General features: G+C 37.4%; 1 protein-coding gene across 1 annotated transcript; it reads right to left on the bottom strand.

Moving 5' to 3' along the window:
* Nucleotides 1–2,717: 2,717 nt before the first annotated feature.
* On the bottom strand, nt 2,718–12,339 carry LOC100748228 (endothelial zinc finger protein induced by tumor necrosis factor alpha). The gene is made up of 6 exons (XM_003492320.4): nt 12,199–12,339; nt 11,157–11,312; nt 4,961–5,202; nt 4,519–4,808; nt 4,140–4,431; nt 2,718–3,737 (listed from the first exon to the last, which is right to left on the bottom strand). The coding sequence occupies exons 1-6, from the start codon at nt 12,337–12,339 to the stop codon at nt 3,458–3,460; spliced, it is 1,401 nt and encodes a 466-aa protein (XP_003492368.1). The 3' UTR covers nt 2,718–3,457.
* Nucleotides 12,340–12,636: the final 297 nt, after the last annotated feature.

The raw sequence follows: 12,636 nt of genomic DNA, 5'->3' as shown, positions 1-12,636 counted from the left end.
GCAGTTCACGCTGGATGCAGCATGCGAGCACCGGTTACATACTTGTCGAGCCACTTGAATGCCCTGCATCCGTGTTACATTTGGTCACTTCATCCATTTTTTCTTTTTCCATTCTACTGTCATAAGTTGATAGATAGAATTATGACAAGCTTTTAAGCTTTTAGTATGTTTCAACGTAGAGAAATTAGTTGCTCGTATACTGAATTTTTATTCAAATTCGTAGGTATTTTTATGGAGACAACTTGTATAAGAAATTTGTCTTATTCACTGAATATCATAATAAGTGACTTACTTCGAAAATGTTTGTATATCACGCGCGTCTTGTAAATTTTTGGAGATTTAAATTTCCCATAAATACATAAATATACCCAATCTAGTTATCAAATAGCTTATTTATAACAAATATCAATTTCTGAAGCTTGATTAATTTAATGAAACGCAAAAAATATTGTTGAATAATATTTATAATATGAATAATGTTCTTAAAATTCTTATGCTATACAAAACAAACAAGATAGGAAAACTAGTATGCCATGTATTACATTACGCGTTTCTCCAATATTAATTCAGAATCATTCGAATATATTTCAGTAATGTGAAAGGCAATGTTTTACTTTTTCAGTTGTCTTTTATTTATAAAGGTATATTGGTTATACATTTCGTTTCATGATTATGGCAGTAATATACTGACTCTGATTAGCTGCGCGTGACATCAACAGTATAAAAGTAATCTAAAAACAGCTGCTAGAGGCAGTGGCATCAATCATTCACTCCTCACAACAGAAACAAACAGAAAATAATAGTAATAAAAGAGGAAATAGAAAAAAACATAAAAGAACGAGAAGAACAACTCTCATCTTATCTATATTAAACTTATACTTATTTAAAAATTCATATGCCAATGTGCCTCCTTAACACGTTTCAATTTCAAATGATTAAAACGAAATCGGATAAATCCCAGAGAAAAGGCACTATACGTCTATTAAATATAATATTCCACTCTCGATCGTACAAAGTACCACGATTATAAATCATTACGCTTTACATCGCATAAACGTTTCATTCCCGCATGCAATTCTCTTCGAAACAAGAAAAAGAAAAACTCTAGAAGAAACGCTGGATCGCGTTAGATCCTCGATAGACATATTATTGCAATCTCTACAAATTTACATTTTCATCGACGGCGTGCAAATGGCAGGCATAATTTTTCGAACTATGTCATGCTGGTTTCTGGTACTCTTCGTTCGTAAAAATCAAGACCGTAAATTAGTTTTCATATTTGCACCTTCGTGTCGGTCGTTGTTACACTCCGTTTAATCGCTCCATTTAATCCCTTTAATCACCTCTTTTTAATTCTTCAATTTTCTATCACTGATTCATTGTGACATCAGACACAATAGACGGACGTGGGAAAAGTGGAATCCGCTTACACGAATCGTTCAGCTTTGTATCAAATTTTCAACGACCTAACTCCAACTATTCTAAATTCATACAAACTATGTAAAAGATGTTTCTCGTTAACTGCATTAGAAGAAAGGCCGGCATTTTTGTCTTATTTTTCTCCATTTCCTTTACATCGTTACTAATTAAGCCGCTATAAACGGTTATTGTTCATGCATATTTATCGCACGAGTGTCAGCGAACGTTTTCTATCAAAATTACTCGCAGAACCTCCTTTTCTGTCTTTTCATTCACATTTTGTCTTCATTTTTCGTCTTCGTCCTTCCTTTTCTTCGTAACAATCGCAACTATTGTCGATACGATTAACACTATATTGCACTAGTTAGAATTATACAAAATATATACCTAACGGTAGGTATAGCTTTTTTCTTTTTCTTTCTTTTTGAAGTATACCATTTTAGGCACCGTTATCCTGGAAGTAATTTGGATCGAAAATAAGCCGGAAATGAGTCGTACGTGAGGCAGGAGGCACGGCAGTTTTAGCAACATTATGTTCTCGCTGACTATATAATGTTTTATTCTAAAGACGAGAGGAAGAAAGCGCTGTAGAAGCGAATCCTATGAAGTTATTGGAAGAGACAGTTTGTTCACAATGCATGTCTCTCGCGGGCACTCGATGAACTAATATTGTGAAACGACATTGCTGCTAATTTTTACATTGAGTAATAAAAAAAGCGTACGAGGTTTCCATTGATTAAAATTGAATTGGAAATCGATAAAGTGTAATAAAAGAATGTTGAAAGATTAAAAGGCATTAGATACTCAAGCTTATAAGTACACGTACTTATAAGTACACTTTTGTTTTTTCATGTTCTCATTAACTGTAATAAAGCGAAAATCTGTCGTATATGTAATATAAACCCTTCCCTGGTTAAGTACATATTCATACTTCAGGTACCAAGGATAATCGTAACAATAAACAAGTTTTTAAGCAAACAGTAAAAGAAATCTGCTTGATCTAGAATAGATTATAGAATATAAAACATCTGGGTATGTTTTGTCGTATCCGGTAAAATATTTGTGTATCAACACTTACGCTACACAACAATAAAAACTACACGTTTGGTATTATAAATCGATAATGTGGCTAATAATACATCGCCTTTGGAAGATCAATGAATTTCATTTAAAAAAGAACAAAAATAATCATATAATTAGAATATAACCTTAACAGATAGTCAAATAAATGATTTTTAAACTAGACAAAAAATTTCTATTTAAAAAGAATTTCTTCACATCATATACGTACCGTTTTAAAGCGCCGAAACGTATAATTTAAAAAATATAATTACTTCGAAACAATAAAATCTTCAAATTGTGAAACATACGAAACAGGTCGTTGATCGTAAAATGTGTAAAAAGAACTATAATAGCATTGAGAACAAACCTGTACGTTACATGGCAGATATTGCTAATGGCTAAAGATAGCGGAAAGCTAGCTATGTAGGAACGTATACTATTAAGTAATCATACTTAAATATTGGCGCAATAGTATAATCTCTTACCATATAAATCAGTATCGCGTCAATACCTAAATACCTGACGAATATAATGTATGTCCCAATTTATTATATATAATATTCGGGATACACAGTAGTACTCCTATGTTAATTCGAAATCTTTAATTTCGGTGATATGTGCAATGCAAAAAAATATTGTTCTCTGTTATTTCCTGAAAGCAGTGCACTTTATGTTTATTGACTTGTGATCAACTATCGGACGAACGAATTATGCGATATTCAAAGGATTCGTACAACAATTTTTAAAAGCTGTATTTAGTTTCCCTTGCAGCGTGAAACAAACGATAAACTGTGTGTATCCGTTAATATTTATAGAGAAATATACTACTGTGTATCTCTCGTTATAAATCAGTACATATTCATTACAATCACAATACGCATGACATCCTATGCAGAAGTTCTGGTCAAAATGGAGTAGAGAACTTGTACTATGGTAAGACACGAATCGATGGCGCATAATGACAGGAAGGATAATTCTAGCTGCATAATCCCGAAGGATCGACCAGTCCACGGGCGATCAATTCGGCCGTTGCAGGATCGCTTCCTTGTTTACCACTCGAATGCTGAGATGGCGTTTGCTGCGCGTGAGGTTCGAAATGGGAACGTACGTGGAACATAAATTCAGCCTTATCTGTAAAATCTGTACGGCACATAAGACAGAAATGCCTCTCAGATGCGTATGCTTGCGGAGGAGCTGTAGATCCCGGGAAATATGGTGCTGCATGTTGTGGCGGAGCCGATGCTTCCAAGTGAGAACTGTAACAGAAGATGTTCAATTACACAACAATAAATTATCAAACAATTAATGATGATGTATGTATTTTGAGATAAATACGTTCATTACGAACAGTTAGAAATATGTTCTTTCTATTTTCTTTTCAATTATTTATAACATTTTTCCCAACATATCGAGAATTAAATATTGCTAAATAATATAATTATATTACTTATATATTCCATGAATTTCTATATTGAAGCTATTATAATAATTGCGTACAAAAATTTTTCAAAATTTCTTATACGCTAATGAATATTGTATTTAATAAAAGTATCTTCTATTAATAAATATTATTTCTCTTATATTGAAAATATTGTTCTGGAATAAAATTTTAAATATTTATATTTACTACTACAGATGTAAACATAAACAGAAATTACCGAGCATGCTGCATCCATTCATCTCTTGTGGCTAATGCTCGACCGCATAATTCACACGCCCAACTAACTGGTTCTTCCTTCAATTTGTGTATAGTATCCTGCCGAGATTGTTGCTGCTGCTGCGGTTGTTGTGCTTGTTGCTGTTGTTGCTGAGCTTGTTGCTGTTGCTGCTGTTGTTGCTGCTGTTGATCCGAATTCGGAGCTGTAGGTGTAGAAAGTGGCGCCACTCCCGGTCTGTGTCTCAACTTGTTCATATGAATAACTAGTTTATCTCTGCGGGCAAATGCTTTACCTAGAAGCAAAAGCCGTAACATCAGTTAAACTCAAACAAGTACATAAATTATCGTACAATGTAAAGCAACAGTTTAGACACACTTACCGCAAACTTCGCAGGAATACGGCTTCTCCCCTGTATGAATACGCATGTGAATAACGAGCTTATCCTTACGAGCAAGACCTTTGCCACAAACGGTGCAAGCGAACGCCTTTGTCGCCGGTTCACCTGTATTCGTGGCCTTTGACGCAAATCCCGGGCGAGACGTTATATTGTTTGTAGTTCTTAATGGCTGATTTACTGTAGGGGCTCTACTCCCAAACTGCTGATCCATTGCACCAGGAAATGGAGGCATTACACCACCAGGGCGCATTGCTGCTGAATAATCTGGAGACCTATTTCGAATTTTGCAATCAATATTTTAACATTTATATTCTGACAGATAATAATTACTGTATCTCTTATTATAAAAAAAAATCATTCCAACGAATAGCATAACAATCTCACTTCTTGTAAGATTTGACACTAGCATAAAAGGAAAACTTACCATGTTCCGATAGAGCGGAGTACGCGTACACCATCGTCATAACCCAAACCATCGTCGGGTAAGGTAAAGGTTGGATTAGGTGTCTGAGGTGTCGCAGGTGGACCAGGGCCAGCAAGCCTCGCTTGTGCAGCTTGTTGTGCCATATGTTGCTGTACTGCAGCATGAGCCACGGCATGCGCTTCCACATAAGCCGATCGCTGTTGTTGCTGGCTACCATTAGACATCTTGTCCTTATCAGTGCCCTATTAATTATTGTTTTATTGTTGCATTATGTTTTGTACCAGTATAAGTCGTTTTTGAGAAGGACAGGCGCCTTCTTAAGTTTTCATCAAATTTTTTCTTTGATTAGTCATTGAAACACAGCAAATTAGATGTTAATTCGTAGATGATAAGAGATTAACTGACCTTACCAATTTTTACTTTTGCGGTAATTTGAAAAATGCCCACTATCAGGTATTCTGCATATTAGTAGCTCTTAACAAGCATATTTATATAATTTAACTATTTTTTCAACAATTAACAGTATAACCTACAGTAGCAACTTCTTAAATTAATAAAATTTTTATTTTTTAAATATTTCTATAGCGATTTGTAGATCCCGTTATGGTGGATATGCGATAAAAGGACCTTTAACTATCATATCAGCTACAAGATAAGATATATAAAGCTTTTTGTTAAAAACTTAAAGCGGTTAAAAAGAACTGATGCAAGGAGATCGATTTATTTCAAATTTCGAACTGGACTTTCTCAGAAATGTTGCTATCACGAATTATCAATTTAGTTGAGCAACATGCGGATCACGCTTCCAGAGATATCTTGGTTGTATAAAAATACGAGATTAATTAGGTTAATAAACTCGATTCGTATTAAAACAATCATAAAATATAAGATTATGTAAAATCATAAAAAAGGAGATTGTGGTTAAATTTATCATAAACGATGGAGAAACTAAGTAAGTGGGAAAAATGGACAGATGTATTACGATTTTCACTAACTGATACTTGTCACAATGTTTGGGACAATGGTCATTGTATTAGTAAAATATATTTGCAAAATACAATTATCGACACAATGCGTTTATTTGATTGTAAAATTGAAGGAAATCTATAGGAATGAACAGCATTTTGCGACATTTCTATCAATTCGAGCACAAAAGCGTAACAGCTTCGAAACCGATATGGGAAAACGATTAATCACGGGAACTGAGCTGAGCGGAGCATGCACGAAGCCGCACTCGGTGCCAAATATCTATTAACGATAATCGATATTTACCAGAAACTGAGTTTCAAATAATTCTTCAGCTAAATGGAACGTATTCGATTCCTTGTGAACTGATGTGAAACATAATTAACGCTTTCCAGAAATGAAAACTTCGGAGGAATATCTTTTTAAGTAAAAAAAGTGATGGAAAAATTGGTCATGCAATTTCCTCTAAAAAAACACTAATTGTTGTGATAATTGATGAAGTTCTCCTAATAACGAAGCATTAAGCTTTTCAAAAGTAAAAATTTTTTAAGGAGAATTTTAGAGACAAAGTTCAAAAATATTTTTCGAACTGATAAGAAAATTCAAGTTGCATAATAACGTTCAAAAATCACTAATTATCCGAAGCAATTATTGAAATCGATCTCGACGAGAATTTAAGTAGTAAATTCTCCAAAAATTGAAACGTTTTGTAAAAGGAATTCTAAGGAAAAGTTATAGATATTCAACAAGCTGATTAAATAGTGAAAATCGTGCAATAATCTCTAAAAGCCACTCGTAGGAATACAAGAATATTGAATATTTAGTTGTAAATTGCTGATGATTAAAAATTTGCATAAAAACCGGGGAAGACTCTAATATACTATAAAAGAAGCTGTCGAGAAATCAAAATTTCGTCCACGTGACGCTGGTTCGCGACACGAAGGTATCGGAACAAGCCGGAGAGAATGGTCGTATCGCCGAGAAGCATCACAGAAGCCTGTATCCCCCAGAGACGACATCGAATACATAAAAGACAGGGACTTTCGAAGGAACCGAAAAGATCTGTTCGCGTAGCCTGCTCCGTCAAGGTCCTCCGGGAAAGAACGATGACCGAAACGAGAGAGACAGGAAACGAGAGTGAGGGAAGAACGACCGGGAAGACGAAAGAAGGGAAAGAAAGAAAGAAAAAGAGAGACGGAGAAAGAAGTTAGCTTACAGAAAGGCAGACACGAAGGTTCCCACAAAAGACGAGCAAACGCTATCGGGCTGATCTCCCGGCTCACGTACCTACACACACTTTGTTCCCCTGCAGAGGCCGAGGAAAACCGCACGGTCCCAATCGACTCACTGGGTCGGATGTCCTCGAGGAAAGATATCACTGACACCGTCACAAGGCGAGCAACTCAACGGCACATCACATCAGTGTCCATCGCGCGTCGTCATGCCGCCCGTTCTGCTGGGAGTTTCCGAACTGGGTGAAAAAAATTGAGCGACCACGAGGCTCGTCGTCCAGACCGGAGGTGGCTGGTAGAGACCAGAACACGTTAGCCTTAGACTCCGATAACGAAGAATTTTTAACGCGACAATGACGTTGAGAAGAACAACGGAAACTCTATGACCACGCGCGTTCCTTCTTTTCGCGACGCCACGAAAGAATCTCGCGTTTTACGGGGCAACCAGAGTGTGTCCCGCGGAGCTAGCCGCCGATTCCCGGCGCGGGAGGATGCAAGGACAAAGAGACGAAAAAACGTCTGGTCGAAGCAGAGGGGATAACCCTCTAGCGAGAGAGTGAGGAAGGGAAGGAGAACAGAGAGGGTAAGAAGAAGGAAAGAGAGCAACGACCAGTCGACTGGAGAAAGAACGAGCTATATTCAGAGGGAACGAGGGAAACGAAGGCGACTAAAGAAAAAACCGGAGAGAAAGAGGGACAGAATGTGTATGTGTGTGTGTAAGAGAGAAAAAGGGGAGGGAGAGAGAAAGGGAGAGATGAGATAGCCGGTGACACACGGATGCAGCGCGGCGTAACGATATCGAGTGGAGGTCTCCACGGAATGCACCGTGGCGATGTGCTGTGGAGAGCAAGACCACACAGGGTGCACCGATCGGACGAAGACAAAACAAGGAGGAAGAGGCGGAGGGAAATGGAACGGCGACACTCGGGTTATGGAGCCAAGTATGCGCGAACTTGGTATAAACGGTTCTATTCGATCGGTGAGACTAAGCGCGTCCCGGTGAGCAAGCGAAATTGGCGCGACTAGGTGCGGGAACAAGCACCGAGCGATACTGAACCGGTAGAAGGGAAAGAAGAATAGGCACGGGAGAAGCGATATGCGGACGAGACGGCGCGGTGCAACGATATCGAGTGGAGATCCCCGCGGAATGCATCGTGGCTGGCGCGACGACGAGAACACGCGAGAGAGAGACAGAGACAAAGAGAGAGAAAGAAACAGAGCGAAAAAGAAGGGGAGATTCGGAGAGCGAGAACGAGAGGAAGAAAAAAGGGAAAGAGAAAGAGAAAGGCAGGGACGCCCTAGAGAGGCAAGTATGCGCGCGAAGAGACCTTCGTGTATACCTTGTGTCGTATACACAGACTACCGAGTCACTCGCTTGCCGGATACACACAATGACGGAAGAGAGTAGCGTAGCACCAGTCGACGGCGGCGTCGGCGGCGGCGCTCTGCAGTGCGTCGGCCCGCTGACCTTGACACTGACATTGACTAAGCGAGCGACTGAAAGAGAGTAGGAGAGGACAGAATCAAATAGAAACAGGCAGATAAGGAGACAGAGAGAGACTAGAAGGAGTGACGTATCATTGGATGGTACATATGCGCGATTAGGCTAAACTAAACACGATACATAAACGCGAGCAACCACCTAGCAGTATATAAGTACCGTTCGCTTCCTCTGCTTTCTTTGCTCCCTAGCTCTCCTCGGTTGACCGCATCAACGATCAACCGGGTAACGAGACTTCGTCGGCCGTTTACGACGGGGTATTCCAGACCTCGAAACAGGTTTTCAGAGGTGTATAGGTCTGCTCCTCGTTGCACCTGTGCCCGGGACAAGGAGATCCAACGGGCCAACTAGCAAGGGAAGGGGATCGAACAATCTTGGATTGGGGAGCGACGAGACGCGTAGTGGAATAGAGACAGAGAGGAGCTGGTGAAAGAAGGACAGGGGAAGGGTAGAAAAGAAGACGAAGGTAAAGGAGAGAAGGGAACGGAGACGTTGTACCCGTGAACGGAAAAGAGTGAGAAAGAAGGAACTAGGCGAGACGTCGAAGAAAAGGAGAACTGACTTTCGCTTTCTGTGCGCGACGCAGCCTAGCTATGGAGAGTCGATCAATAGCGCCGCGACGGTTGCACACACGTATACACATATAGGCACACACATGCGTACCTTTTACAAACCCTCTATCCCGACTGGTCGCGTGATCTGTCTCTCTTTTGCCCTATCTGTTCATCCGTGTCTGCTTATCTGTATATTATCCCCTCCAGCTGGGTTCTCTGCACGAGGAGTCGCGTGTGTGAGGGTGGAATTATTGGGATCATGCTTCGTTGGCTAAGCAAGGGGTGCGAAGGAGGAACAGAGAGAGAATCAAGGACCTCGAGCTACCGATCAGCGACGCCCCTCGTTCCCTCTCCTTTCTTTTAGTCGGTTGCACGGTTTCGCATGGCCCTCTCTCACCCTCTTCATCTGCTGCGGTCTCTTCTCGCGCGCACGTTCGTACGCTTATCGAGCATAGTACAGAGCCGAAATCGGCACGAAAGAAGGTGGAACGGAGAGACAACACTGGGCAGAGGTGGTAGAACGCGAGCGCGTGTCGCGTAAAGGGCTTTTTACGCCGCTCGAAATGTGGAACTCGTGTCGGCCACCCATTCGACGCATAAAGTCACTTTAACGCGTCATGTCGGAAATTGCCACCCGAGTTTACGAGCTTGTAAAGAGTCTCTGGTACTTCCTAGAATACGTACGACCCCCATCGTACGGGGATAGCCTGATTCCTTCTGGCTATTCGTGTCCGGCTCGTACAACGATAAATTTTCCAATGTTGCTCTGGAAAAAATTCTTGCTCTCTCTCCCTCTTTTCTCTTCGTCGTTGCCTCCACGAGATACCATGAGCTTTATGTCAGACCTTTAATCTACCTTTATTAAGCGCGCTGTCTCCTCCATTTGTAAGGCACTTGCTCCCAGTCGTAAACCACGTGCTCTCGCGAGGATATTAAACGCGCCTGATGTGTCTCATGAAATCAATTAAGAGCAAATAAACTGGTGCTCCATAAACAAGTATTCCTACGAGTTGCTCGTTTGTTGCTATATTTAGTGGTAACGTTATAAATATACTTTTAACTAGACTTCTTGTGTTTAAGTGAAGTATACAGACGTACCATTCATGTGAGCAGAATATACATTTTTCTTTTTATAGATTAAAAAAGGGTCATATTATACATATAATTTAATCTGTTATTTTTAACTATATAATTTAATGTCGTAGATAATAATAAGCATTGGTCGTTGAATGATGTGAAAATAATAATGGGATGTATAATTATTGTTTTGGTATTAAAGATATTGAAGAAACAGTAACATGTGTTTTAATGTATAACTTTCAAGAAATTAGTGAATGTTTGTTTTTGGAGAAATTAATTTTTGAGAACATTTTGTTTATTATTTTGAGTCATGCACTATTATATGCATCCATAAATTTATATATAAAATAAATTTAGATTCCGGTTGAACCTTTGTCAGTAAAACACATAAATACATGTCAGTAAAACAAATAAAAGCATACATAGATTATTACCTATTCATTTTCTACGTAATATAAAAATCTTATATTTGTTATTTATTTTATAAAATATCTAAATTATTATATAAAAATTTAAATAATTATGCTGCATATTTCTAAATTTGTTTGCAATAATATTTCTATAATAAATATTATATTCTAAATTTATATTTACTTAGCTTCTAACATTATAAATCAAAATGAAAATTTCGTATGTAAAGAATTAACACCCATATTTAGCTTAACTCGTTTATGCATATATTAAATAATCTGATTTATGTAAAATTAAAATTATTTCAACAAAATTAGAATTAAAGTTCGTTCATGCTTTTCTCACACTACACAATGGGAGAAATTTTATTTGTAGCTTTTCATTCACGAATTACTTAAATTATTAATTGTTAATTAAATGAATTACAGATTAATTTAAACATTTAGACTTACCTGGTTTACAGATGCAGCGAGGTGCTTCAAACTGTCCGCGTAATTTTTTAACACAGTATCGGTCGTCATGCAGCTCACCCGAAACTCGTAAAACATATCCAATTTGTATACGCATCTCTGACAAATATTTTTGGGCAAAGCGTCCTCTTTCGTTATCTGTGATAATATTATTGGTTGAATATTTTGTTTGTAGAAAATATAATCTCCAATATGTATATAAACATGTTAGGTTATATATGTTTGAAGTAGATATCCATACGCATTATAATATTTTGTTAAAGAAATATAAATATAAATAAATATATATATAACATAGTAATTGAAGTGAAATTCAGGAAATAAAATTACAACAGTATATTTATATTTCTTTAACAAAATATTATAAAGCGTATGAGTACCTAATTTAAGCATATATAACTTAACATGTTTGACTTGTCATAATTAACATTTTTAAAATAAATAATAATTTTAAATTGTTGAAAGGTTTTCGGAGTTACTATATATCTCCCTTTCTTGTAAATAGTCAACTTTTACTTCTTAATTGCCCTTATTAGTATTACAATTAAGAAATATCACAATAACCTAAAAAGTGACTTATATTGATTATTATATGTAAAAAAAGTCGTGTAATAATTATAAATGTCAAAATGTAAAATCATTAAATCGATACATAGTCTAAGTTGTAATTGTTGAAAATTTCTGTATTTGTAAACTAAAAAACAGAATTATTATGACAGACCATTTAAAAATTAGTTTGCGATTCTTCTTTTCAAAATAATCAATGAAAGTTCGTATTACTTTGTGAACACTTTTGCTTGCTATTTCATTCAATATTTTTACGGCATAAACTTCTAATTAGAGCAATGATAAAACGTATTGTAGCAGGTTTCTACAGTTCTCTATTTCCAATATCCTATACGCACTCGTTTTAACATAACGTTGTAACATAATGTTTACCAAAGAGACAAATATTAGTTAAATTTAGCAATAAAGACAGTAAATCTTAACTAATTTTACAAATACAACAAGAAATATGACTTACTACAGCAGGAATGCAGGAGCGTATTTTAAAAAGTAATTGTCTCTGTTCGCCTTCTTTGTCGAATATTTGAAGCTGGTGATTGCTCTTCAACGAACATAATCTACACAATTCAGTGAAACTGAAATCTTCGTTCATTGCCATTCTTATGATTCACGATTAAACACAAACGCTGAACAATTGTTAGGTTATAATGTCTGTGAGGTGTATTTCCACGCACTTTTTCGAGACAACGAAGGTTAGCGAGAAAGTGGCACAGAATTATTATTCGTGAACGTATCGAGAAATGAAAGTTGGTTAAAATTTTAAATATTAAAAAACTAGAAGTTTCTAACAAAATTAAAGTAACGCCACCATTTCTTTCCTGCCGTTTCACTGTTGTTCAGCGTGCAGAATGCCTGATCCCACATTGCGCGAAGCTTGACCATCTGGTGGGTGGAG

Source organism: Bombus impatiens, unplaced genomic scaffold (assembly GCF_000188095.3).
Source record: "Bombus impatiens unplaced genomic scaffold, BIMP_2.2 scf_0673, whole genome shotgun sequence".
In the NCBI taxonomy this organism is placed as follows: domain Eukaryota; kingdom Metazoa; phylum Arthropoda; class Insecta; order Hymenoptera; family Apidae; genus Bombus; species Bombus impatiens.
The sequence above is the reverse complement of the archived record's forward strand: the minus strand, read 5'-3'. Positions and strand labels throughout refer to the sequence as shown.